Consider the following 27,861-nt stretch of genomic DNA (forward strand, 5'->3'; position numbering starts at 1 on the left):
AATGTCACTGGTAACCCCAAAAGTGTCAAAAATGTCAGTCAAGGGTCGGATCTGTCCGCCCCAATGTCGCAGTCCCGCAAAAAAAATCGCAGATCGCCGCCATTACGCGTTAAAAAAAAAAAACAACAAAAATGACAAAAATCTTTCCCTTTGTTAGTAAACGCAATAACTTTTGCGCAAACCAATCAAAATAAGTTTTTTGCGATTTTTTTTTTACCAAACATATGGTAAAAAAAAAATTGGCCTAAAATGTTAAAAAAAATTTATTTTTACATTTTTTTGGGGGAATTTCATATAAAAAAATTTGAAAAATATTGTTATTTTTGTAAAATTGTCGCTCTTTTTTTGTTTATAGCGCGTGATCAAAAAATCGCACAGGTGATCAAATACCACCAAAAGAAAGCTCTGTTTGTAGGAAAAAAAGGACGTTAAATTCGTTTAGGTACAGCGTCGCACGACCGCGCAATTGTCCGTTAAAGTAACGCAGTGCAGAATCACAAAATAGGCCCTGGTCAGGAAGGGGGTAAAATCTTCCGGGGCTTAAGTGGTTAAACCCTCCATGTTTTTTACTTTTACACATTGCCTACATAAAATATATATCCCCCAGTGAACTATTTGTTAAAGTTCTCCAGCACTTGCAGTTTACAACTTTCAATTCTGTTGGCTCCTGTTCTCTCAGTGCTGCTTCCTTGAACTTCCAGTTTTCACGGGAAAGAGTTACAAGTGGACAGTGCAGTCTCCAGTCACTCTGTTAGCTTGGAAAAGGAAGGGGGGGGGGAGAGGGGAGTGCCTTGCCATCCTAGGCTATGCAGCTGTGTGTTTTTATTGGTGTACACAGTGTAGGGAGACACAACTCTAGTCCCTGCATGCAAGGGTGTCTCCATAGGACACCGCAAGACCATACCTCCCAACTTCCAAACTTGAGAATGAGGGACACTTGAGGGAGGCAGAAACCTGCGGTGCGCTAAGTGAGCTGTGGCAAAAAGTAGGTGTGGCTGAACTTCACAGTGAGAGGGGCTTAACCTCCTTAGCGGTATTCCCTAGCGTGGCTCGGGGTTCATTTTCAGTACCAAAAGCGGTAACCCCGAGCCACACTGGGGATTACCCCAAAATCACACTCACCTTCCCTGCGCTCCTCCGCCGTCCTCCCCCGATGTCCTCACACTCTCTCCCCGCTCTGTGCTCAGCAGATGCCGGCACTTGCCTTCCGGTTCCCTTCCCTGCGAGCGTTGCAGAGGGGTGGAAACGGCGGCAAATTCAAAGCTGTGATCCTAACGGATTACACTGTATCATGCCATTTCACCACAGGATTTCACCTGGTGACTTTTCCAGTGCCCTGCCTGTGCTTTTCCAGTGCTTTGTGCCTGGAAAATTGAGAACGACCATGGCGTCCAAAAAGCGATTTTTGCACGCAAAAGCGCTTTTAGACGAGCTGGAAAACAGCGACAGCCAAAACGGAGTTACATGAAGAACTGAGCGATAGCGATTCGTGGGAAAATTCGTCATCAGGTACGGAAAGTGACGACAGCGACGATTCTGATGTCTCTTTCTGGCACATCGCTTGTGGAATTTGGGAAGTATATCAAATGATTCTTCAGAATTTCCAACGGAGCGATGTGCCAGAAAGAGCCATCAGAATCATTGCTGTCGTCACTTTCCGTACCTGATGACGAATTTTCCCACCAATCGCTATCGCTCAGTTCTTCACTGGGAGTGCGGTGATGGGTCAGCTGAGTTGGTGGAGATCAGTGCATGTTCTGTGGTACTGGCTCAGAAATGCTGCACACCTAGGGAGAGTGGAGCTCGAACAGAAGTTGTGTGCATAGTACATATGTGTTAGGAGTAAAAAAGTTGGCCACGGATTACAGAGTTAACAAGTGTTCTCTCTGATTTCACGCGATTAATACCTCTGCCCTCCAGGGTGGGCACTGGCGAGAGCTCCCTCCGAGTTCCCAACTTGGGCATGTTAAGGCATGCCAACCTACAGACCCTTCTAGGACACATGAGACATATACCATGGCCTTCACCTATCCACAGGATGGGGATCTGGTGCTGAATGTCATTTGTTTTCCATTAATTGGCACCAAGGAGCACTGCCCTCTCCCTGGCTTTTTGTAAGGACGCTGATGCTATTTATTAGCTCTGACCTTCTTTTGCATCCATTGCAGTAACTGCTAATTGGCCACCTATTATTTATTCTTCTGTTGCTTGGCATCGGTCGTCACTGCTTAGAAACTTTCACTATAAACCGGTGACCTCTTTATTTCATGGACTGTTCAAGTGTTTCATTACCAGCCTTTCTCAACCTTTTCAACACAGAGGAACCCTTGAAATAACTTTCTGGTCTCAGGGAATCCCTGCTAAAAATGACTATATCTACAACTCTTGATACATTGGTGTGATGGTCAGTGGGAAAAATGCTCCTTACACTTGTGGTCATTCGAAAGAATAACCCTCTTACAGATAGCTAAAAAGATAAATGGTGTCAGTGGGAATTTATCTGAGAGGAAGAAATTGCTCATTGTTCAAAGAACCCCTACGGTTTCAAGGAGCACTGGCTGGGAAAATCTGGTCTATACCATGGTAATCAGAAGAACCTAGGCAGCTGGGGTCTTGCCCTGTAAGCACCAGAATTTAAAAACGGAAGAGAAGGTTAAAGGGTCAGTCCACCCAATACTGATATGTTTATTCTATATCTTGGGGACTCAGTTGGTGAGATCTCTGCACACCTGCTGTGCCTGTTATGAAGAGCTCCCGCTCTTCCAGCTGGATTTTTCTTTATAACATGGGAAATGCTGCAGGATTAGCTCAGGTGAGTGGGAACACCCAGAACTCCTAGGTAGGCAAGAACAGAGTCGGAGGTTACGGTAAGGACATCTCATTGTTTGAATATCCCAGTTGTTTAGGAATTCAGGGGCCAACTCAACCCACAAGGTGCCATCAATGTCTAAAATATCAGTTTTGGCTGAACTATAACACAAGTAAATTTGAATAGGCCTTTCTTAGACCCTTTGACGGAACGTTAAGGCTTGTATGCAATCTATCACTAATAGAGGCTACATGAATGGACCATGTATTAAACTCTTAATTTTAATCCAATGTCTATCAACTGTAATTGCCCTGCGTAAATCTCGCTCATTAATGTCCAAAGAGAATTTGTCTGAAATGATCTTCTCTAAAAAAAGCAGTTGAACTTCATCCAAGGGATTTCTGAGCTCAGCCTTCCTTAATCTGTGTTTTTCACTCTCCCATCATCAGCTTAGCTTCAAAGGGAGAACACTTTAATGTTCTGTTATTTCCAGAAATGTTAGGATTAGATGAAATATAAAGATTGCACTGGAATGGAAGAATGCAAAAGTGCAAGAAGCCAGTAAGGTCACTGCAAAGACTTTTTAAGCAATTCTCAAAGCAATAAAATTCATTCCCAGCACTTATTGGTTAGCAGATCCTTGTTCCCTGAGTTATATGACTTCCAGTCCAAGCCTTGGTGCTAGACCTCTGTCAGGTCTGCAGCCATCACATTGCCATCCCATGCGTTTAGTCATCATATTGTACGTGCATTGGAAGCCTTGAGACATCAGTCCTGAGCAAAGGCTTCCAGTGACCTTGCCTCCCAGTTGGTGGCGGAGCTTTATTTCATGTACACCTCAAAGCAGGTCCAACCACTGAGGAGCATTTTCCAGTACTTACCTGTCTCCTGTTCTCATTGATACTTAACACCCTGAAGAAGTGAGGGTGCTAAAACCTCTGAAACGCATTGGCTGTATTGCACAGGCTACCAGTTTGAATAAAAAAAACGTTTGGATTTTCAACGTAAAGTCCCTGGGCTCTTTGTGAGTGTCACTTCTTCCACCACACACTGAGTCTGTATTTGCCTAAGAACTAGTACCTGCACTGGCACCTCCAGAAGTTGAGTCTATGCCCAACACTTAGACACTACAGTGACCTTTATTGTTGAACCTGCAACCCTGGATTTCAAAACTTGGGAAAATCCTAAGAAAAAGAGACCAGCTCCAACCTACTGTACACTCTAGTATCTTCTGGGTGCATAGCTTGACACTCCTGGGCCTAGACATGGTGTAATTTGTTTAGTTACTAATCAAATTGCGGACGAAATTTTCATTATTCGGAGATTCAGATTTACCCAACTCTCTAAGGGTCCTTTCACATGTTTGCTGACACCCGCTGCTATCCGATCGAATCCTGTCCGTGAAATTCAGACAGATGGAAACCCTACTTTCCATCCTTCTGGAGGATCGGATCGGGAAAGATCGGATGAAAACGGACAGGTGGTCCATTTTCATTTGATCTCGCATAAAGGAAAGCGGGGATCTGACAGGTCTGTCTCTGCAAAGTAGGCGGAGATGGACCTGTCACCTGCCTGCTCAGCGGGGATCAGTGGATCAATCCCCGCTGAGCAAAATGGAGCCTGCCGGGCAGAAAGCATGTGTGAAAGGACCCTTAAGGCTTAAGCACAATGGTAACGAATTTCAATGAATCCAAAATAAAAGGTAACCAAAACAACAAACTCATTCGTATTCATTGCGACTTCAAGGTCGCACTGGAAACATAACAATTTGAGTCTTCCGAAATAACTTTTGAAAATACAAATTGATTTGGAACACCAAATATACGAAATAAATCCGAAAATACTAAACAAATTCTGAAAACAAATAATTCTAACATAACGAATATGGCAAAACGAAATGATTGACTTAACGAATGAATCTGAAACAAAACGAAACAAATTTGCCCATCTCTACTTTGGCCCCAAGTGATCCAGAGTCCTGTAGCCCCATAACTATGGCTATACTCCCAACATCTCTAAGTCTGAAACTCTACCTACCTACCCCTATAGGATCCTGCTACACCAAGTACCTTTAAACCCCATTAACTCTTAAGCTGGCCATGTACCGGTAGAATATTGTTTGATAGTTCCTACAGAAATTCAGAAAAATTGGCGCATTTAATGTTACCATTGTGGACCTGACAGATTTTGTATTAAAACCCTAAAGAATTGTAATTGATTGCCCTGCCAATATTTTGAATTCTACATTGGTTTTAAGAATGCACATGAGCATTACAATGAGTACAACTCCCAAGTGAAAAACATATTTCCAGGTTAGAACTTTGCTTGTTCAAGGAAAATGTTCCTTCCCTTTCCTTTGGATTTCCTCAAAAGTGTTAAAAACAATTGTCCATTTGACCTCATTAACTATTACAAAATCAAATGAACATTCCGAAAACAATTTTTTTTAACAGAATTCTACTGGTATATGGCTAGCTTGAAGGGTAACTCCAGCAAACAAAAATGAATATAGCATATACAATTCCTACTCAAGCCATTTTGTAATTTATTATTAAACATTACTTTTCTATTTCTCTGTAATTTTCTGTAAAATGTATTGCAATATGGCAACCTGGAGGCCTTCTGTACACATTTTGTGTATAGAATTTCCATAGAAATGTCATTTCTTACTTGTGTGATTGGCTCATGGATTTTTCCCAGAAGTCTGCACTAAGATACAAATCAGAAGATACAAAAGTACACTCCTCACATTTTTGTAAATCATTTATTATATCTTTTCATGTGACAACACTGAAGAAATGACACTTTGCTACAATGTAAAGTAGTGAGTGTACAGCTTGTATAACTGTAAATTTGCTGTCCCCTAAAAATAACTCAACACACAGCCATTAATGTCTAAACTGCTGGCAACAAAAGTGAGTACACCCCTAAGTCAAATTGTCCAAATTGGGTCCAAAGTGTGAATATTTTGTGTGCCCACTATTATTTTCCAGCACTGCCTTAACCCTCTTGGGCATGGAGTTCACCAGAGCTTCACAGGAATCCTTTTCCACTTCTCCATGACGACATCACGAAGCTGGTGGATGTTAGAGACCTTGCGCTCCTCCACCTTCCATTTGAGGATGGCCCACAGATGCTCAATAGGGTTTAGGTCTGGAGACATGCTTGGCCAGTCCATCACCTTTACCCTCAGCTTCTTTAGCAAGGCAGTGGTCACCTTGGAGGTGTGTTTGGGGTCGTTATATTGAAATACTGCCCTGCAAACTGTTTGCAGGCTTTCATGTGCATCATCTTTAGAAGAGGCTTCCTTCTGGGATGACAGCCATGCAGACTAATTTGATGCAGTGTGCGGCGTATGGTCTGAGCACTGACAGGCTGACCCCCCCACCCCTTCAACCTTTGCAGTAATGCTGGCAGCACTCATACGTCTATTTCCCGAAGACAACCTCTGGATATGACAATGAGCATGTGCACTCAACTTCTTTGGTCGACCATGGCGAGGCCTGTTCTGAGTGGAACCTGTCCTGTTAAACCGCGGTATGGTCTTGGCCACCGTGCTGCAGCTCAGTTTCTGGGTCATGGCAATCTTCTTATAGCCCAGGCCATCTTTATGTAGAGCAACAATTCTTTTTTTCAGATCCTCAGAGAGCTCTTTGCCATGTTGAACTTCCAGTGACCAGTATGAGAGAGTGAGAGTGATAACACCAAATTTAACACACCTGCTCCCCATTCACACCTGAGACCTTGTAACACTAACGAGTCACATGACACCGGGGAGGGAAAATGGTTAAATGGGCCCAATTTGGACATTTCCACTTAGGGGTGTACTCTGTACTTTTGTTGCCAGCGGTTTAGACATTAATGGCTGTGTGTTGAGTTATTTTGAAGGGACAGCAAATTTACACTGTTATACAAGCTGTACACTCACTACTTTACATTGTAGCAAAGTGTAATTTCTTCAGTGTTGTCACATGAAAAGATAGAATAAAATATTTACAAAAATGTGAGGGGTGTACTCACTTTTGTGAGATACTGTATATACATACACTATATTGTCAAAAGTATTGGGACTTTAATGGCATCCCAATCTTACTATCACACTTCCTCTAAAAGCTGATATGTATTTTTGAGCATTCAATTTACATATATTGACTGTGATTAAAAACTTTTTGTGGCGCTGTACCCCTTTTGCTCTCTCTTTCTCTATATTTATATATACACTATATTACCAGAAGTATTGGAACGCCTGCCTTTACACGCACATGAAGTTTAATGGCATCCCAGTCTTAGTCCGTAGGGTTCAATATTGAGTTGGCCCACCCTTTGCAGCTATAACAGCTTCAACTCTTCTGGGAAGGCTGTCCACAAGGTTTAGGAGTGTCTATGGGAATGTTTTACCATTCTTCCAGAAGGGCATTTGTGAGGCCAGGCACTGATGTTGAACGAGAAGGCCTGGCCCGCAGTCTCCACTCTAATTCATCCCAAAGGTGTTCTATGGGGTTGAGGTCAGGACTGTGTGCAGCCTGGTCAAGTTCCTCCACCCCAAACTCACTCATCCATGTCTTTATGGACCTTGCTTTGTGCACTGGTGCGCAGTCATGTTGGAACAGGAAGGAGCCGTCCCCAAACTGTTCCCACAAAGTTGGGAGCATGAAATTGTCCAAAATGTTTTGGTATTCTGACGCCTTAAGAGATCCTTTCAATGGAACTAAAGGGCCAAGCCCAACCGCTGAAAAGCAACCCCACACTATAATCCCTCCTCTATGAAATGATTAAGTCGTTGATCGCTGCCATTACTAGTATAAAAAAAAAAAAATTAAAAACTCCAAAAATATATCCCAAAGTTTGTAGACGCTATAACTTTCGCGTAAACCAATCTTTATACACTTTTTGGGATTTTTTTTTTTTACCAAAAACATGTAGCAGAATATATTTTGGCCTAAATTTATGAAGAAATTTGATTGTTTACATTTTTTTTATTTGATATGTTTTCTAGCAGAAAGTAAAAAATATAGTTTTTTTATTTTTTTCCCTAAATTGTCGTTTTTTTTTTTGTTTTTTTTTTAGAGTGCAAAAAAATAAAAAAACAAAGAGATGATCAAATACCACCAATAGAAAGCTCTATTTGTGGGGGAAAAAAATACATGAATTGTATTTGGGAAAAAAAATACATGAATTGTATTTGGGAAAAAAAATACATGAATTGTATTTGGGTATTGGTATTGGGTGTTGCACGACAGCGTAATTGTCAGTTAAAATAACGCAGTGCCATATCACAAAAAATGTCCTGGTCATTAAGGGGGGTAAATCTTTCGGAGGTCAAGTGGTTACTAATATGGCTTAGAATAAAAAAAAAAATTAAATGAAAAATAAAATAAAAAAATTAAATATGGCTTGCCATAAACACCCAGGAAGTTGCATCTATGAATGAGAAATAACCGTATTGCGTTTCTTCTATACAGGAAATTCTGAAGTGAGCATTCAACTGGACCTGGAGGCTGAATTTCATTTCACTCACCTGATCATGACCTTCAAGGTACATCTAATATCTGTGCTGATTATGGAAATTATCCCTGCGTTCTTTCATCTCTTCCCATGTATTTTATGAAGACAAGAACTCCATTCATGGAAACAGTGAATAATCTGGGGGCTGGGATGGGATCCAGTGAATGAAAATGGAATTTCACGTATTTCCCATCTCCGTATCATAATAGGAGGATTTGCTAAGTATTGTCTCCTTTTTTTTTCCTGCCTTCTGATGACAAGCAGGATTGTGTTAAAGGATGAGCCCAGCCCTCCGTGATATCTGAATTTTGGAGGGATGCTGGTGGGACAAGTCACCTAATGGACTCTTGTGTCTTTTAAAGCCGACCTTCACCCTGAAAAACAATTTCTTTACACCTGGTGGGTGCTTCCTGCCCCCCAAAAATGGAAATTTGTAAAAAAAAATTTTTTTTTTAGAATCCTACTCACCTAGGTGGATGATGCATCACCCCCCCCCCCCCCCCCCCGGCTCTAAGACTGAGAACCGAGCGATCAAACACCGCCGATCGCTCGGTTCTCAGAGCTCCTCGAGCAGAGAGCTGCCAACTGGTGACTCGCTGAGAGGCTGAGCCGGGTGCCAGGCTAGACATGTGGGTGGATCCCGATAATATAGTGGCGATCTTACCCAAGCCTGGACTGGTTCTGTGGGGTTCAGCCAATTGTGGGGTTCAGCCCGCTGTCTGCTGAAAACAGGTGACAGGAGGGCAGATCGAACTACACGCCTGTGATCCACAGGAGAAGTACAGCCAAACAAGCTTTGAATCTCAGTGGAATCTCAGTAAGAATCTCAGTGAAATTCGGTCATCACTTAGATCACCACCATTGGTTTTTGTATTGATTGGAAGTCCTCTGTAACCAGTCACTGTTTGGAACAAGTTAATATTCTTGCTGTATACAAAATGAAGCAAAACAATTCTTAATGACAGTATGGAAACTGGGCCAGGGAATGCTCCAGTATTTCGCAGTCTAGAAACCACCATGGATCTTAGTGGGATTCCTTCATTCTGGTGATGGGAGCTTCGATCACGATATCATTGCTGATTTTGGTATTGACTGGAGCTTCCCTGTAGCCAGTCACTGTGTTTGGTCCAAGTACATATTCTTGCTGTATACAAAATGTGAGACTCGCATCAAGTGTAGAGCGTTTAAAGGACATCGCCACTCGCTTTTTCTTTCCTTTAAGGGCTTTCCTCACCCATGTTTATTAAAGGAAAGTTCATCAAGCAGAAAAAATAACAGGGTTTCCCTTGCAGGGGTTTCAGCATTTCAGTCCTAAGCAAAATAAAGATCATTCAGCCCTCCTGGCTTGTACTTGCAGCGCTGCTGCTCTGGCCTCAAACTCCAGGCCCTTGTCTGTCTCCTACAGACTTAGCTCACCCAATGGGGTACACACAGATAGCAGCCTCGTACCGCACTGACTCCCACGCGGAGCCCTCCTGACTCCTGGGCCAGACCTCCTGTCTGCCGGGGTGGAGCTATGAACCACGGTCAGGTCATTATTAAAAGCCCAGCACACATCTGACCAATTAGTTTGCTGGCTATACTGAATAGCTGGACCCAGGATTGGAGATTTCATCGGAACATGAAAATGAAGCATAAAACAATAGAGTAATAATGATATGTGTCCATATTGCAAAAAATGTCCAAAGAAGTCCAAAAGGTGGTGGTGCTGTGATAGCATTTAACTGTCAAAACGCCACAAATGCCAAGAAGAAACTCCTCTTGTGTCAGGGATGGTGGGTGGATCTTCCAAAATTTGTGCAGTAATGGTGTCACTCTCCGTGCACGTGAAATATGGTGTAAGAATGCACACTCACCAGAAGATGTTGACCGCAAATACCGTATGGTAAGTGGGTCAAATAGGCTTATAGGTAGGTATCCAGCTGGGGTCCCATCCATCCGCGCCCGGGTGGTCCTGGATGCTCCACAATTCCTGAATTTTACTCTCCGGGTTCATCAGAAAGGAAAGAGTATCAGACTTCCTTCTATCTCCTCAAGAGGAGGACTCTTCTTCATCTTCTGCTTGGTCCTCTCCCAGACAATCTTTATTGGAAATAGTACAATTCCGAAACAGACAATTCCATCATTAGCCGCTTGCCGACCGCCGCAAGTACATATACTGCGGCGGTCAGCCCCGTGCAGGCAAAGTGACGTATGGGTATATCACTAGCCTGTGAGCCATAAGGGGGCGAGCGCGCCCCGCCATAGGCGCGCTCCTGCCCCCGCTCGTTCACGGACACCTCAGCGCGAGTGACCGGCGGACCCGATGTCCGCCGGTCACTCGCGATCGTCAGTTACAGAGGGAGAAAGGCAGGCGGCTAATGTAAACAAAGCCGTCTGTCATTCTTCCCTGTGTAACAGCACAGATCATATGGTCCTGCTATGTAGGACCATAGATCTCTGCTGTTACATGTAAAGCCACATCCCTGCACAGTAAGAAGCACACCCCTAGGGACACACTTAACTCCTCCTTCCCCAATAAAGTTAACCCCTTCACTGCCAGTGTCATTTTTACAGTAACAGTGCATATGTATAGCACTGATTACTGTAGTAATGTCACTGGTAACCCCAAAAGTGTCAGAAATGTCAGACAAGGGTCCGATCTGTCCGCCCGCAATGTCGCAGTCCCGCAAAAAACAAATCGCCGCTCGTCCCCATTACTCGTTAAAAAAAAAAACAACAAAAATGACAAAAATCTTTCCCTTAGTTAGTAAAACGCAATAACTTTTGCGCAAACCAATCAAAATACGCTTATTGTGATTTTTTTTTTACCAAACATATGTAGCAGAAAACAAATTGGCCAAAAATTTTAAAAAATTTAGATTTTTACATTTTTTGGGGGGATTTCATATAAAAAAATGTGAAAAATATTGTTATTTTTGCAAAATTGTCGCTCTTTTTTAGTTTATAGCGCATGATCAAAAATCGCACAGGTGATCAAATACCACCAAAAGAAAGCTCTGTTTGTGGGAAAAAAAGGAAGTCAAATTCGTTTAGGTACAGTGTCGCACGACCGCGCAATTGTCCGTTAAGTTCACGCAGTGCCGAATCGCAAAATAGGGCCTGGTCAGGAAGGGGGTAAAATCTTCCGGGGCTTAAGTTATTAGTCCAGGAATAGATCAAGAGTTCACCATCATTGATTTTTGCATTGACTGGAGCTCCCCTATAATCAGTCACTATGGTCTATGGCAATATTCTCACTGTAAATTTTGTAAAAACGTAAAAAAAAAAATTTAGTAAAAACTGTTTACAATTTTCATATTTTTTTTTTGTTCTTAGACGTTCAGACCGGCAGCCATGTTGGTTGAGCGCTCGACAGACTTTGGACGAAGTTGGAAGGTGCACAGGTACTTTGCTTATGACTGTGCGGCCATCTACCCTAATATTTCCCGAAACACCCAGAGAAAAGTGGACGACGTGGTCTGTGAATCCCGCTACTCCGATATTGAGCCGTCCACAGAAGGAGAGGTACGGAGATAGGCACTGGGAATATAAGATGGGAGTTTTTTTTTTTAATATCAGCTTTAAATTAAGTTGTTGAAGTGACAAACTCATCAAAGATGTTATAGCGGAACTCCAACCACAAAATCTCATCATTTCCAATTTGTGTGTATTGCAGGAGTCCAGATGTAGTGTTTTTTTTTTTTTTTTTTTTATTCTTTATTTATAGGTATGCCAAAAAATACAACTGTAACATAAAACAGGATCATGAAACGCATTACAAAAATATAAGTTAGGCACCTGAAGGAGCGTCCGCACTGGTCGATTGGTAACGACCCCCGCAGACCCCTCTCATTCGAACACGAACAAAATATAAGTTAGAGTACAACAGAGGTAGTGTTTTGACGGTCATAGATTTAGTATGGCTTTAAAATGGATCTAAATCCAAAATGGATAACAATTACTTTGCTAAAGTGCCGTTGTGTATTATAAACAATTGTGATTCCTTTTTTTATTTCTTTGTTTTTTTTCATAAATTTCTTTTTTTTTTAAAGTAGAGCTATAGGCAAAATATTTTTTAATTTTTTTTTTTTGGATAGAGTAAGGTAGGGTTATAACCCCTGTCAGATTGTTAATTTTGTAAATTGTAAATTTGTTAGGTAGGAAGATTGAATGAGGCTCATTTAAAAATGCAGCTCCCTCTAGTGGCTAATCTGCAAATCTCTGTTTTTTAATACGATATAGAAAATATGGAGTAACAAGCAGGTAAAAATGTGAAAGCCACAAAAAAAAAATTCTTTAAAGTAACAATTGATTAAGTACTTACTGAAAAACACGCCATAGTTTCTCTTTAGCAGTCTCACAAACAGCAGTAATAAATAGTAAATCACCCAACCAATATATATATATATATATATATATATATATATATATTTTTTTTTTTTTTTTTACAAAGTTGACAGAGTGATGAGACATAAATATGATGTGTGCATGATTCATCATTGTAATTCTTTAAACCCAGGCATTCTGTCACTTTGTCATTGGTTATATTAACTCTTGTATACTGTTCATAGGTGATATACAGAGTGCTGGATCCAGCAATTCCAATCAGAGACCCTTATAGCCCCGGGATCCAAAGTAAGTACTTCTCAACAGAACTAAGTAACCATGTGCAAGCTCGTTAACACCGTCATGTGCTCACAATGCATTCGGCAAAATAAATCCCTCACGATTTTCATAAGCTGGCCATAGGTGGATCAAAATCTGGCAGCCTAAGCTGGGACTGGCTAAATTTTGATCCATCTACGGCCATTCCTGTTCCCCTTTCATTCATTCTATTCTAGTGTTTTCAATTATGGAAGTTCAGCATCACATGTGGGCGCTGCCAGGGGCTGACTGGCAACTTTCAGCCCAGGGGCAAGTACAAACCAGAGGCCCATGGTGCAGCGACTCGGCCCCCTCCCACTCTCTCTCTTTCCAGCCTCCTTCTGACCCCCATTCCAGGCTGAAGCTCCGCTCCAGGTACTTTCTACTCACCAGCCGAATCTGGTTTCCCGACCTGACCAGCAGGGGCTGTTGAGAGGTGCTGGGACAGTTCGGTCGGGGCTGGCTGGAGGAGGAGAGTCTCCAGTGGGGCATGGAACCGGCCTCTGCTCAGACACAGTTTACACCATCCATGCTGGGGTGGGGGGGCTGCGCTCTCCCCTTGTCTCTATCCCACACTCAGTAGGTCAGTTGGTAGTGGGGGCTTTTTACTTCTCTTCACCAGGAACCCTTTAGGCATGTCTGTGGCAGAAGCAGTGCAGCCTTTTTGTGGGGCATCAGAGTGGCCCAGGAGGGCAATTGCCCACCTGCCCCTTGGCCCAGTCCTCCCCTGGGTTCTGCCTAGTACTGTGACATTTTGATATTTGTATACCTCCTCCTAAGAGCCAGCCCACTGCTTGCATTATGGCCAGTGCTGGGACAAGGTCATCCAAAACCCAGGGAGAACATGCCAAATTGCACCCCCCCAACCCCCCCCCAAAAAAATATATATATGAGCATTGTGTGAAAACAAAAATCCCCCCCACAAAAACATTGAGCACCAATTTGCATAAATTCCTCCTCCTCCCAGTACAAATCCACCCCCTGCTGAAATCCCCCCTCTCAGCACAAATCTTTTACCCATACAGCCTACCTGACAGCCCCCCTCGGTCAGAAGTGACTGAGAACATAGATTTATCTGTCCCTTTCTTTGGAGCCTCAGTTGCATAGATGAACGAACTGGAAGTGCTCTGAAGCTTCCTGCTTATTCACAAACTGAAGCATAGTAAACACAGTTTACTAGTGCTTCAGTAAAGAATGGACACTGGAGTGATTGGTACTGATCACTCACTGCATTCATTCAGGAAAGGAAGGAGCCAATAAATGATATATTTAGCAGCCCATTCCCCCACTCTCCATCCTGAAACATCCCCCTGTGTGCCTGCAGGAGCTGCCAGCAGGAGAGGAGAGAAGGGAAGCCGGCAGCGTTGCGGGGAAAAGGGGCACACAGGTGGGCCTGGACAGCAGATGAAAGGGGTGCATGTGCTAGAACCAATCCCCTGCAGTGCAGCCGGAGGGAGAAGCTGGCAGCATTGCAGAGAAAGGCAGAAAAGGATTGGTGTCAGCAGTAAGACAGTACAGCCAGCCCACCTGCTCAGCAGGCGACTGGGCCCTGCTTTTGAAATGATGGGGCCCGGGTCCAGTACAGGAGGGCTGGCAGTATTGCCTTATCAGCGGCCCTGCCCCTAGCCCCCAAATTCACCCAGCTTAAATGCCCCCCCAAAAGAAAATCCACCCCTTCCAGCATAAATCCTCTACCCCTAAACTTTCCCCACCCAGTACACATCTTTTCCACCCTACTTCAAATCCCCCCCCCCCTTCCCACGGAACAAATTCCACCCAAATCCCCCCTCCTACCATAAATCTTCTTCCCCGTCCCAACACAAATCCCCCTAAATCACCACACTTAGCACCCCCCAAATGTCCACTTCTAGAACAATACTTATCCCCTTTCACCCATCCTAGCACAAATCTTCTTCCCCCTCGCCAACACAAATCCCCTCCTAGAACAATACCTACCCCCTTCTGGCCCCTCCAAATTCCCCCTCCTAGCACAAATCTTCCTCCCCCTCCCAACACAAATCCCCCCTAAATCACCACTCTTAGCACCCCCCCCCCCTAAATTTCCCCTCCTAGAACAATACTTGCCGCCTAAAGCCCCCCCCCCCCCAAATCTCCCCTCCTAGCACAATTCCTTTTCCCCATCCCAGCACAAATCCCCCCCCCCCCAATTTCCCCTCCTAGGACAATACCCCAAATCCCCCCTTCTAGCACGAATATTCTTCCCCTCATCTCCCTCCCTACAAAAATCCTCCTAAATCAACACTCTTAGCATCTCCCCCCCCCCCCCCCAAAAAAAAATTTCCCCTCCTAGAAAAACTTACTCCCTGTTGCCCCCAAATTCCTCCTTCCAACACAAATCCCCCCCCCCCAATTCTCATTGTGGCACCCCCTACCTCACATGATACCACAGTGACCAGGGCAGCCGCCCCTCATGATTGGGGCTGATGGCACATGAGAAGAGTACTGAGGTAGGGTGTTGTCATGTTTTAAGAAAGCTGTGTACAGCACCCTGCCGACCCCTCCTATTAGCTATGATCTGCCTGCATTGCATAGAGAAGCCCAGAGACCCAGGGATGATGTCACCATATCTAATATAAAGTATGTAATGAAAACAGAAAGGTTTTAATCAAAACTTTAATTAGCAGGTTGATGAGGGAGGGAGAAACCAGGTATGGTAAAATATAACAGATTAAACTTCAACTTTAATGATTATCGATACCAGTTAGAAACTTTCCCCAATTAATGGTGCAGGTGATATTATAAGATGATGCCACTTTCATCACGTGATCAGCGATATCCCAGCTTGATGAATTGGGTCCTTTGTCTGCCATGCCATTACCCTTACGGGCACCCAAAGATAGCTGCGTCCTTATGTAGACTAGAATATAGCAATTCAAAGGGGATTAGGAGTGTTTTCACAGACCATTCCTGGGCTATTTCCCGACACTTACAAGATGAGTCTGCTTCGTTTCTAAATGCAGGGAGTTTATTTCTGAGCCCCTGTAAAGATGTCTGAGGCTGTTACTGATTTAGCTCAGTGTTTTGGGCTTTGCTCTATTGCCATACATGGCAGACTCCCTGTTTAACCGATGATACTGGGTGTTGCTCTTGGCTCCTGTCCAGCCACCAGCCTTGTGTGGAGTGGAGAAAGCAAATTACTGGGACGTGTCCCAGCCGGTTCACTGGTGGGAAGTATCACCCTCGCAGACCCTTTGGGAACAAATGTGTCACACAGGGGAAGATTCTTTGCAGGAGCCCTTTAAACAGCATAGAAAAAAATATATACATATAGTATATATATATATATATATATATATATATATATATATATATATATATATATACACTATCTTACCAAAAGTATTGGGGTGCCTGCCTTTACACACACATGAACTTTAATGGCTTTCCAGTCTTAGACCCCATTCACACTAGCGCGACTGGTCGCCTGACAAGTCGCGGTGGGTCGCTCTCCATTGAATAGTACAGGACCGGTTCTAATAGGAGCGACACAAGTCGCTCCGACTTAGAAAAAGGGTCCTGTACTACATTGGGGCGACCTGGAGGTGACTTGCATTGACTTCAATGATATGAAGTCCGTGCAAGTTGCGCCGAGGTCGCTGTGCACCGCGACTTCACAGGTCACCCCAGCAAGTCGTGTCGCGCCAGTGTGAATGGGCGCTTAGTCTGTAGGGTTCAATATTGACTAATAATGAGGACTCGCTACCAGATAAAATGTGGACCTAGGAATGGAGGCTTTATCCCACTAAAGCTCTACAAAACCTCTGGGCTCCAGGACCCTGTACGAGCCTATTTATGACCTGAGAAAACAAAATGTTTATTTTCTCCATAAGATCTTACATACTGTATATAAATGAGTTAGAGAATTAAGGGCATCTGTCAGCTCACATAAAATATGCAAATGAGAGATCCCTCATCATCAGCCAGCTCCCATATATATGTAAATGAGAGAGAGCCCTGGGCATCAGTCAGCTCATATACACTATATTACCAAAAGCATTGAGATAGTGGAGTCGTAGTGGGGATCGAACCTCGCAGAGAGATTCAAAAGATGTGAGGGGCCTAGTGAAAGAATTCACTGGCGCTAGAGAGCCCAAGAAGTGGGCCAATTGTAACTTTTGCCAAAAGGATAAGGAGTCGAAGGCTGGGTCGGAACAAAGCTGTTGCCTAGTGATCCATTGACCTTGTCGGATGAAATGCCTAGCCTGGTATATCCCCCTGTTCTGCAAAAAACGCGGAAGCCAGGAGCACCCACACCCGGCAGAAAGTCAAGGCTATCCACCACCTGATAAAGGGGGGACGGCAGGGGAGCCAGATGCCAAACCACACATGCCCTCTGGGAGATAGTCAGTGTGGCCCCAATTGTCGGATGTAGAGCAATCTCCTTTGGTAAAGGAGATTGGGTCCAAAGAAACGATTCTAGCGAGGAGCCACCCTTAGCTTGTTATAGTCTGGTGCTTAATCATAGGTATGTACATCATATCTCAATGGGGAAAATTATCATGTTGGATATCTATACTGATATGGACTGGGTAATGTGTTAGGATCTATAGTGGTATGGACTGGGTTATGTGTTAGGATCTATACTGATATGGACTGGGTAATGTGTTAGGATCTATACTGACATGCACTGGGTTATGTGTTAGGATCTATACTTGTTTGGACTGGGTAATGTGTTAGGATCTATACTGGTATGGACTGGGTAATGTGTTAGGATCTATACTGGTATGGACTGGGTAATGTGTTAGGATCTATACTGATATGGACTGGGTAATGTGTTAGGATCTATACTGATATGGACTGGGTGATGTGTTAGGATCTATACTGGTATGGACTGGGTAATGTGTTAGGATCTATACTGGTATTGACTGGGTAATGTGTTAGTATCTATACTGGTATGGACTGGGTAATGTGTTAGGATCTATACTGGTATGGACTGGGTAATGTGTTAGGATCTATACTGGTATGGACTGGGTAAAGTGTTAGAAAGGAAAGGATGTCACATAATTTAAAGGAAATTAAAATTATCAACCTACAGAGGGCTGAATTAAAAGACACCCCGAAAATCAAAGTGAAAAAATGGTGCAGAAGGCTAGTCCATTTTGCTGAAATTTCATTGCAGCAACTCAGAATGGTCCTCAGTAGTTTGTATGACCCCCACCCGCTTGTATGCATGCCTGACAACATCGGGGCATGCTCCTAATGAGACGATGCATGGTGTCCTGGGGTATTTCCTTCCAGATCTGGACCAGGGCATCACTGAGCGCCTGAACAGACTGAGGTGCAACCTGGTGGCGTCAGATGGACCGAGACATAATGACCCAGAGGTGTTCTATTGGATTTAGCTCAGGCGAGCGTGGGGGCCATTCAATGGTATTAATTCCTTCATCCTCCAGGAACTGGCTGCATACTCTGGCCACATGAGGCCGGGCATTGTCATGCACCAGGAGGAACCCAGGACCCCCTGCACCAGCGTAGGGTCTGACAATGGGTCCAAGGATTTCATACCGATACCTAATGGCAGTCAGGGTGCCATTGTCTAGGCTGTAGAGGTCTGTGTGTCCCTCCATGGATATGTCTCCCCAGACCATCACTGACCCACCACCAAACCAGTCATGCTGAACGATGTTACAGGCAGCATAACGTTCTCCACGGCTTCTCCAGACCCTTTCATGTCTGTCACATGTGCTCAGGGTGAACCTGCCCTCATCTGTGAAAAGCACAGAGTGCCAGACCAGTGGGGGGACCTGCCCATTCTGGTGTTCATTGGCAAATGCCAATCGTGCCGGGCAGTGAGCACGGTGCCAGGCAATGAGCCAGAGGCGTAACTAGAACCTTCAGGGCCCCGATGCAAGAAACCATGAAGGGCCCCCCAGACCCCTGGCCGGGGCCCTTCCCTTCAAGCCCGGGGCTCTTCCCACTAATCCTGGGGCTCTTTAATCTCATTGCATGGCCTTTTATTATGGTCCCGCAGCAGGATCCTTTCACAAGTTCTGCAGTGGGCCCCCTTCCTGCAATCTTGGGGCCTCCCCACAGTGGTGAAATGCCAGGGCCCGGTCGCAAGTGTGACCATTGAGATCCTAGAAGTTCACCCACTGGTTTGCTACCGGGCCCCCTGGAGCATGGGGCCCGGTAGCGATTGCAACCCCTGCAACCCCTGTAGTTACGCCCCTGCAATGAGCACAGGGCACACTAGAGGACGTCAGGCCCTCAGGCCACCCTCATGAAGTCTGTTTCTGATTGTTTGGTCAGAGACATTCACACCAGTGGCCTGCTGGAGGTCATTTTGTAGGGCTCTGGCAGTGCTCATCTTGTCTCTCCTTGCACAAAGGAGCAGATACCGGTCCTGCTGATAGATAAGGACTGCCTGTGCAACCTCTATAGCAGGGATCCTCAAACTACGGCCCTCCAGCTGTTGCGGAACTATGCATCCCACGAGGCATTGTAAAACTCTGACATTCACAGACATGACTAGGCATGATGGAAATTGTAGTTCCCGAACAACTGGAGGGCCATAGTTTGAAGAACCGTGCTCCATAGGGTCCAGGTATGGCCTCATGCTACCAGTAGTGGCACTGACTCTAGCCAAATGCAAAACTAGTGAAAAACTATCAGAAAATTTGAGAAGGTAGAAAAAATGTCAGTGGCCTCCACCTGCAAAACCATTCCTGTTTTGGAGGTTGTCTCATTGTTGCCCATCTAGTGCACCTGTTGTTAATTTAATTATTAGATTAGAAATATTAGATTAGAAAGTGTTCATGTAATTTTTTTTAACAGTGTATATATATATATATAAATAATTATATTATAAAATAGTAAAATGCAATAATGATTCATTGTGATCCTCAGACGTACTCTTGAAATTAAGGTACTTGCACATGGTACTGATGTATGAACATGAGATCTGTGTCAGAAAATTCCTGCATGAAAATGTGAGAAGGCGATTTTGTGCATATGCAAACATGCGCATTTTTCTTGGCTTGTGTTGTATGCAAAAAATACTGTACTGTCCAACAATGCATATTTTGTATTTTTTTTTTTTTTTTTCACTGATCTATGTGCATTTAGAAAAAAAAATGCTTAAATGCCTAAAAAATGTTTTTTAGGTGTACGTGTGTAAAAAGCCTTATAAACCCTTGTGTTAGGGTCAGCTAAAAAAAAATTAAAGCTCATGCCTGGGCAAAAAATAAACATATTCCGTACATCCCTGCAATACATGTGCACCTCCCCAAGTTTCACATGTATTTTTATATTTTAGCTGCGTGTTTGTACAATATACCCCCTTTCTCATTCATTTATTGGTAGGAAATGCAGAGGCAGAACTCAGTAAACCTTCCACCAATAATCCTTTTATTTATTTTTTTTATAGTGCATTTTAGAAAGTAAAAGAGACAGTCTGATTGGTTGTTGTGAGTAGCACAGACAGATAGTATCATGATCACTCTCTATTCTAATAATGCCACTTCTTTCATTTCAGATCTTCTCAAAATTACCAACCTGAGGATTAATTTCACCAGACTGCACACGTTGGGTGATAATCTGCTTGATTCCCGCCAGGAGGTCAGAGAGAAGTATTACTATGCGCTCTATGAGCTGGTGGTCAGAGGAAACTGCTTCTGTTACGGTCATGCTTCCGAGTGTGCGCCAATCCCAGGAGTCTCCAAGGATGTCGAGGGCATGGTAAGCAATTTTAATCTTCTTGTTTTAGCGTCTGTAGAAAGAAATATAAAATAACTATAGTGGGCCAATTATTCTTAGAGCCTTCCAATTCTTAAAGGTGAAGTAAAGCCAAACCTCATTTGGCTGTACTTCTCCTGTGGATCACAGTTCCTTCTGCACTCCTGTGACTCGTTTTCAGCAGACAATGGGCAGAAGCCGGCTGTTGGCTGACGTCACAGAGCCGTCATATGGTCAGAATGGTCAATATGGTCAGAATCCGCCCTCCCACGTGCCTGGACCCACTGGTTGGCTAAGGCTGTCAGCGAGGGGGCCGCTCCCGCCCCTTCCACAGCCCAGCGATCCAGTGAGCAGGGGGGGGGGGGGCAGAGCAGAGAGCTGGTGACTGTCCCAGTCACCAGCTCTCTGCTCAGGGAGCTCTGAAAAACGAGCGATCAGCAGTGTTTGATCGTTCGGTTCTCAGTCTTAGAGCCGACGGGGAACAGATGGTGCATCAGACCAATGCTGCATCCACCTAGGTAAGTATAATTCTGAAAAAAAAAAAATAACCCATACTTCTCTTTTAAGGCCTCGTTTAGACTGGTAGTTGGAGGGCAACAAAAATGTGTGGTTAAGCCATGTTTTGCTGCCCGCTAACCAACGCCCTTAAGCTGCAATAGGCAGCAGACAGGGATGTTTTCAGGCCGTGGCAGAGTTGACCCGACATATGTCGTTGGTGGGCTGCTAGCCCACGAATACTACACATGCAAGTCAATAGGGATTCAACACAAACGCCCCGCAACTGCTTGCAATGCGATGCAATTATCGGCACAAATGGGGTCGCATCACTTCCTGCCACCTGTCAGTAGCCTCTGGAGCACAGCTTCAGAGGCAAGGGCGATTTAGACGCACGTCTAAATCTACCCTTTGGAGCCCTCCAATTATATGAGTCCAGTACACACTTTGTTCTAAAGTACTAAGCCCTATTAAAGGGGGACTCTTTAAACCAGGCATGTCCAACCTGTGGCCCGAAACTGTAGGCAATGTGGCCCACTGCCACCTGACAATTTTTTTTTTTTTGCTAGGGAGGAAGGAAGTCGAGTCGGGGGCTGCCTCGGAGGGGATCATCCACTAGTTGTGTTAAATTAGTGCTGGGGGGGGGGGGGGGGGGCGGAAGCACGGGAAGGGCGCGGCAGCATTTTATTACTTATATACCTTCATATAGTATATATTTTATATGCGGCCCGAGAAACTTTCTCTACACTCAATGTGGCCTGGCCCAGAGAAGCCAAAAGGTTGGACACCCATGCTTTAAACCCAAGAAACGTGTTGGGTTTTTATGATAACAAAGTCTGAATAAAATCAAATCTGGACTTTACATGCTGTGCATTGAACTTCCCTTCTTGCACACCGAATACCTTCAGAGGAGTTGTGGAACTACCAGGGTCCCAAAGGTCACACTTGCAATGAGATCCTTGTGTTGGGCCCCCAAGTTGGCAGGAAGGGGGCCAGCTGCAGAACATGTGAAAGGGTACTGCTGCAGGACCATTTTAAAGAGCCCCACAATGGAGTAAAGGGCCCTGGGATCAGTGGGAATGGCACGGGGACCAGAGGAAAGGCCCCGACACTTCATGATTTCTTGCACTTGGGTCCTGAAGGTTCTAGTTACGCCTCTGCTTCGGAGTTCTGGTTAGTGTAATCACTTTGCTAAGTTGATTAACAAAACAGGTGCAAGTCTTGTCCTGTCACATTTGGTGTCGGGTCAAAGTAGTGACATTCTTGCATCTTCTGGATTTCAGGTTCATGGCAGATGTGTGTGCAAACACAACACGAAGGGGCTGAACTGTGAGCAGTGTGACAGTTTCTTCAATGACATTCCCTGGAGACCAGCTGAAGGACGCAGCACAAATGCTTGTAAAAGTAAGTCTGGAGCTCGGACAACTGGTAGAGGACACTCAACCTTATCTAAAACTTTTGCCAAGAAGTCTCAATAAAGTCCAAAATGCAGTCACCCAGAGTCACCAATCAGGTTATAGTTAACTGATCAATGAAAGATGAAATCGAATTTTGTTCTAATGTAGTGCACCCCCTAAGGAGCCGCAGATGAACTGACCCCCCACTCCTGAACAACCAGGCACTTTGAATTTTCACAGGCAATTCAGAAACAGAGAACGATCTGTGACTTTGTTGTAAGTTATTTATTGAGGGTTAATAACTTGGATAGGGACGGGAGGTTACGGGATGCCCACTTTAACTTCCAAAAACATCAGGAACATTCTTCCTATATAAGGTCTCTATGTACAGCTCCGACTTCTTCCTCCAGCACTCACTTGCTTGATCCAGCTATGTCACTCTGAGTTGATTTGACAGTCTCTAGCAATGGCCCATTACAGGCAGGGACTCCCAGCCCCTATAAGTGTAGAACAGTGGAGTGACACAGCTTGTACTTTCACATCACTTCCTCCCTGTGGTCACTGATCCCAGCACCATCTCTTCAGGCAGTGCCAACCAACCTGGCTGAGCTGCCCCTTTCACTAGCCCTCCAGCCCACTTCACCAGCCCGCCCGGCTAACTCTCTCTCTCTATCCCACCCAGCTGACTCTCAGGAGATCTCCTGGGGAAGGATGAAAACTTAAGCACACTGCTGTGTTCAGGGAGAACTGGCTACATGTGGCATTTTTTTTCTGCCTAGTCAGGAGTAAGGACCTAGTTCCTTGCTGGGATCTCTGGTCCTGGCAATTTTTTCTTTTCAGATACAATTTTTTTGCCTGTATTTTTTTCGTGTGAGATTTACAATCAACTGCCAGACTGGGCGAAGGCCAGGATAATCTACATTTAGTGGTCACTCCAGTCTGGCCAGCGAGTGTGCACAGACCTCAGCTCCATGCTAGGTCGGCCGTGACATAGCGCCAACGGGCGGGGCTAGCTTGCGAGTTAAACACCTCACGAGGTCGCATACGACCGGATCTTGGCACGAGTCGCAGCGTTCCTCCTTGCCGACAGCCCCCATTTCGATGGAGAGGAGGTTCTGTGTGGAGCAGTGCCTGTCTGGTTACTGGTATGGTAAGTGTCTGTCCCAGCTCTTCCCCTGGAGGGTTTTGGGGTGGATGTAGGCCCCCTGGATTCCCCTCCGTCCTGTTAGGCATCCCCCTCATCAGTCTGGTGATCCCTGTGGGCCATATCGCGCCTCATCCGCCCCCCTTTACTGGTGCTGGGGCTGTGGGGTGGCCTGGGTGCTGTGCTGACGATGGGGGTGGGGGCGTGTGCTGCCCAGCGACCAGGCGATCGCCTGTGGGGTGGGCTGCCCCTGAAGGGGGCTCCTGCCTGTCCCATTTTATGAGGCCTAGAGATCCCTCCTGGGTTTCTGGTAGCCTCGTGGTGCCACCATTTTGCTGTAGCCTGTGTGCTCAATGCACAACGGCCATGTTTGTGTAGTCCGGAGGCCATTTTGCGGTGGTTTGCCATTGAAAATACTGTAGTGACGGCCCTGAAAGTGGAGCCCTCTGGGCGAAGGTTTTGGCAGTGGGAGCCCCTCCTCATCTCCTGGTGCTGACTCCTAGATCTTTTCAATTCCTGATTGCCGCATATGGAGTGCATATTATCCTGGCGGCTGCACTGCAGGTGCCTTTTTCTGCTGGGTGGTGGGTCTGGTGAGGTCCTCTCCCTCTCTGCTGAGGATCGCTCGGTGCTTTGTGCCTGGCGACCGGGTGGTGGTGCAAGCGCAGTGGGGGTTGTCCCTTTGCAGTGTTTTACACTTTATGTGGGGTCCCCCTGGTGACTAGAGGAGTCTTTGGAGCACATCCACCCACCTGATCCTCCGGGTCCCAACCATCCATCGATGCACTGACGGCGGTCATGGATTCCTTTGTGTCCCGCGTGGAGGTGGCTTTCAGTTGACAGGCTAGCAAAAAACTTCAGAATGGAGTCCATTCGCACGGTGGTGGCATCCCTGCATCAGGGGGATTTTCTTGCCTCTATCGACAACAAGGATGCTTACCTTCACATTCCTATATGTTCCGGTCACCAGTGCTTCTTCCACATTGCTGTGGGAGAGGAGCATTATCAGTTTGTGGCATTACCCTTTGGTCTTGGCTCTGCTCGTTATCCTGTCGTTCATCTTACTTGGTGGTTCACAGAGATAAGGTGGTTCTTCGTCCCTGTCCATCGTTCCTTCCAAAGGTTGTCTCTGATTTTCATTTGAATGAAGACATTGTGTTGCCTTCCCTGTGTCCCAGGCCAAAACATGCGATGGGAATAGTCTTGCATGCCTTAGATGTGGTCTGGACAATTAGGGTGTACCTGGCAGCTACGGAGTCTTTTAGGAAGTCAGACTCACTATTTGTGCTCACGGATGGGTCTCGGAAAGGGTTGTCCACTTCTTGTGTGACCATTTCCAGATGGATCAGACAGAAGATGATTCAGGCCTATTCCATCAGGGGTCAGGTTCCTCCTTTCCCTGTCAGGGTGTATTGTTTTTTTCAGGTGAGCTCCAGTTGTTTTGGTTGAGCTCCTGTTTAACTGGTTGGCTATAGTTAGCCTTGGGAATTTATATTTGCTGTTCCCACCCCTCATGTATAACACTGCTTTTGGACGTCCCAATGATTAAGAACATCAGGAGCTCTTTCTGTCAATGATCGAAAGAGAAAATTGGATTTTTGACTTACCATAAAATCCACTTCTCTGATGTTCATTGACAGACACAGCACCCACCCCTCTGTGGAGTTGTAATTCTTTTGACTCAAAACTGAGTACCTATAGCAGAGAGAGAGGGATTATACCCCCTGGGACTGCCCATCGGCGTAGCCAGACTTTTTTTCTGCCTAGTGTCATACTCCTGTACGGGACAGTATAACCCATCGATTAAGAAGATCAGGAGCTATGTCCATCAATGAACATCTGAGAAATGGATTTTACGGTAAGTCAAGAATCCCATTTTTTTTTCTAAATGTCTTTTCTTCATCCAATAAGCACTGTCTTCTTTTCAGAGTGCAATTGCAACAACCATTCCAGAAAGTGTCACTTCGACATGGCGGTCTACCTGTCCACCAGGAACACGAGTGGAGGCGTTTGTGATGACTGTCAGCACAATACAATGGGGCGAAACTGTGAGCTGTGCAAACCTTTCTACTACAAAGACCCCACCAAGGACATCCGCGATAGCAACATGTGTAAAGGTACCTGACACAGGGCTGTGGGGTAAGAACTATATTCTGGAGGGTTATCTCTGAATATAGAAAATTGTCCAAACATGATAGAAAGATAATACAACAGTATGTCCAGTAGGTAGGTACCACCAGGGTTCCACCCGCTACCCACCTCCCAGTACCATTTCTTGGTTCCACCCCCTACCCACCTCCCAGTACCGTTCCTTGGATCCCCCCGATACCCACCTCCCAGTACCGTTACTTGGTTCCACCACCTACCCACCTCCCAGTACCGTTACTTGGTTCCACTCCCTACCCACCTCCCAGTACTGTTCCTTGGTTCCACCCCCTACCCACCTCCCTGTACCGCTCCTTGGTTCCATCCCGTATCCAGCTCCCAGTACCGTTCCTTTGTTCCACCCCCCTACCCACCTCCCAGTACCGTTCCTTGGTTCCACCCGATACCCACCTCCCAGGACCGTTACTTGGTTCCACCACCTACCCACCTCCCAGTACTGTTCCTTGGTTCCACCCCCTACCCACCTCCCTGTACCGCTCCTTGGTTCCATCCCGTATCCAGCTCCCAGTATGGTTCCTTTGTTCCACCCCCTACCCACCTCCCAGTACCGTTCCTTGGTTCCACCCCCTTCCCAGTACTACCCCTTTTAGAGAACCAAGAATCATTTTTTGGAATGTGTTAATGATAACAAGAAAGACAGTAAAATATATCCTCTGCAGCTAGTAACAATAAATCCCCCCAGCAACAATAGCGCCCCCCCCCCCCAACAACAATAGATTGTCCAGCAACAATAATTCCCCCCTCAGAAACAATAGATCTCCTTCAGTAGCTATAGATCTCCCCCAGCAACAATAGATTCCCTGCAACAATATACCACCAGCAATAATAGATCCTCCCCCCAACAACAATAAATCTTCTAGCAGCCAGTATCAGTAGACCTCTCCCTCAACAAGAGATCTCTCCCAGCAACATTAGCCCCCCCTCATCCCCCCGCAGCAACAATAGACCTCCCCCCGGGACAATATATTACCCAACAGCCAGCATCAACTGACCCTCCAGCACACCCCAGCACCCCTTGCTATTACTTACATTCATTGCTGGAGGTGCCAGAACTGCCTTTCCCCACGTTCCTGCTGAAAAAAAACCCTGGGTAGCACCATTATCCAGAATCTGAGTTGTGACCTTTCTATAAAAGATAACAGTATTCTGATTGGTTCTCTGCAGCCTGTGACTGCGACCCAGACGGCTCTCTTAACGGCGGACTCTGCGACACTCAGGACGATCCCATTTTGGGTCTCATCGCTGGGCAGTGCCGCTGCAAAGACTTTGTTGAAGGTCCCCGATGCGACAGATGCAAGTCTGGATTTTTTGGCCTCAGCGCTGGGAACTTCCAAGGATGCAGAAGTAAGAGTTCTTTTAAAAAGATACAATTATCATCAAAATGAAAATATTCGTAAATATTTCACAGAGGTCATTGTACCATATCTGCATCTCGACTTTAATAGGGAAAAAAATAACTGTGCTGGTTAGTTTTGAATATAGAAGAATGTAGAGCACATATTTGCCCGACCGCACGGATTCCCTGTGCTGTTGGGGCCCCCCTGTGTGCCTGGGCCCCCTACAGGAGGACTGGTGGTTCTATCAGAGGCCCTGGTTACGGCACATTAGTCCTTTTGTAAATTGTTGATTGTAAAAAAATCTTTAAAAAGTGATCCACTGTGGATTGCGTTTCAGAGGATAGGCCTAAGAAAATAATCTAATTTGGACAGAAAAGATTGGTTTTACCAGGTAGAAGTTGTGTTGGATGATCCGAGAAGTTAGACAAACTTTAGCCTGCAAGTGGAGCAAAAAAAAAAAGGGGAGTGAGTTAATTTGTTGTTCACTTTCTGATTGGTTGATGTATTGGCAGGATGCCAGTGTGACCCAAGAGGAACCGTTACTGATGGCACCCAGTGTGATTCCATTAGCGGAGATTGCTTCTGTAAGCGCTTTGTAACTGGACGCAGCTGTAACCAATGCCTGGTGAGTATGTCAACCAGAATCCAACCCATTGTGTAGCAACATCGAAAGGCCGTTCTACCCAG

At 45.3% G+C, this 27,861-nt stretch overlaps 1 protein-coding gene and 1 long non-coding RNA gene across 6 annotated transcripts in view; one reads left to right on the plus strand and one right to left on the minus strand.

Annotated features, from left to right (window-relative positions):
- The window catches only part of LOC309561462, a 266,849-nt gene that overhangs the window by 114,947 nt on the left and 124,041 nt on the right, over nt 1-27,861 (minus strand). The gene's annotated exons all lie outside the window — the stretch shown is intronic.
- The window catches only part of LOC309561437 (laminin subunit beta-2-like), a 166,666-nt gene that overhangs the window by 61,998 nt on the left and 76,807 nt on the right, over nt 1-27,861 (plus strand). For all 5 annotated transcript variants that reach the window (XM_082265342.1, XM_082265341.1, XM_082265340.1 and 2 more), the window contains exons 5-12: nt 8,272-8,345; nt 11,633-11,821; nt 12,868-12,931; nt 20,436-20,638; nt 22,414-22,534; nt 25,600-25,788; nt 27,002-27,181; nt 27,687-27,799. In XM_082265342.1, the coding sequence (XP_082121468.1) occupies nt 8,272-8,345; nt 11,633-11,821; nt 12,868-12,931; nt 20,436-20,638; nt 22,414-22,534; nt 25,600-25,788; nt 27,002-27,181; nt 27,687-27,799 (1,133 nt within the window). The remainder of the gene's footprint in view (nt 1-8,271; nt 8,346-11,632; nt 11,822-12,867; nt 12,932-20,435; nt 20,639-22,413; nt 22,535-25,599; nt 25,789-27,001; nt 27,182-27,686; nt 27,800-27,861) is intronic.

Source organism: Pelophylax lessonae (assembly GCF_965119305.1).
Source record: "Pelophylax lessonae genome assembly, chromosome: 8".
Lineage (NCBI taxonomy): Eukaryota > Metazoa > Chordata > Amphibia > Anura > Ranidae > Pelophylax > Pelophylax lessonae.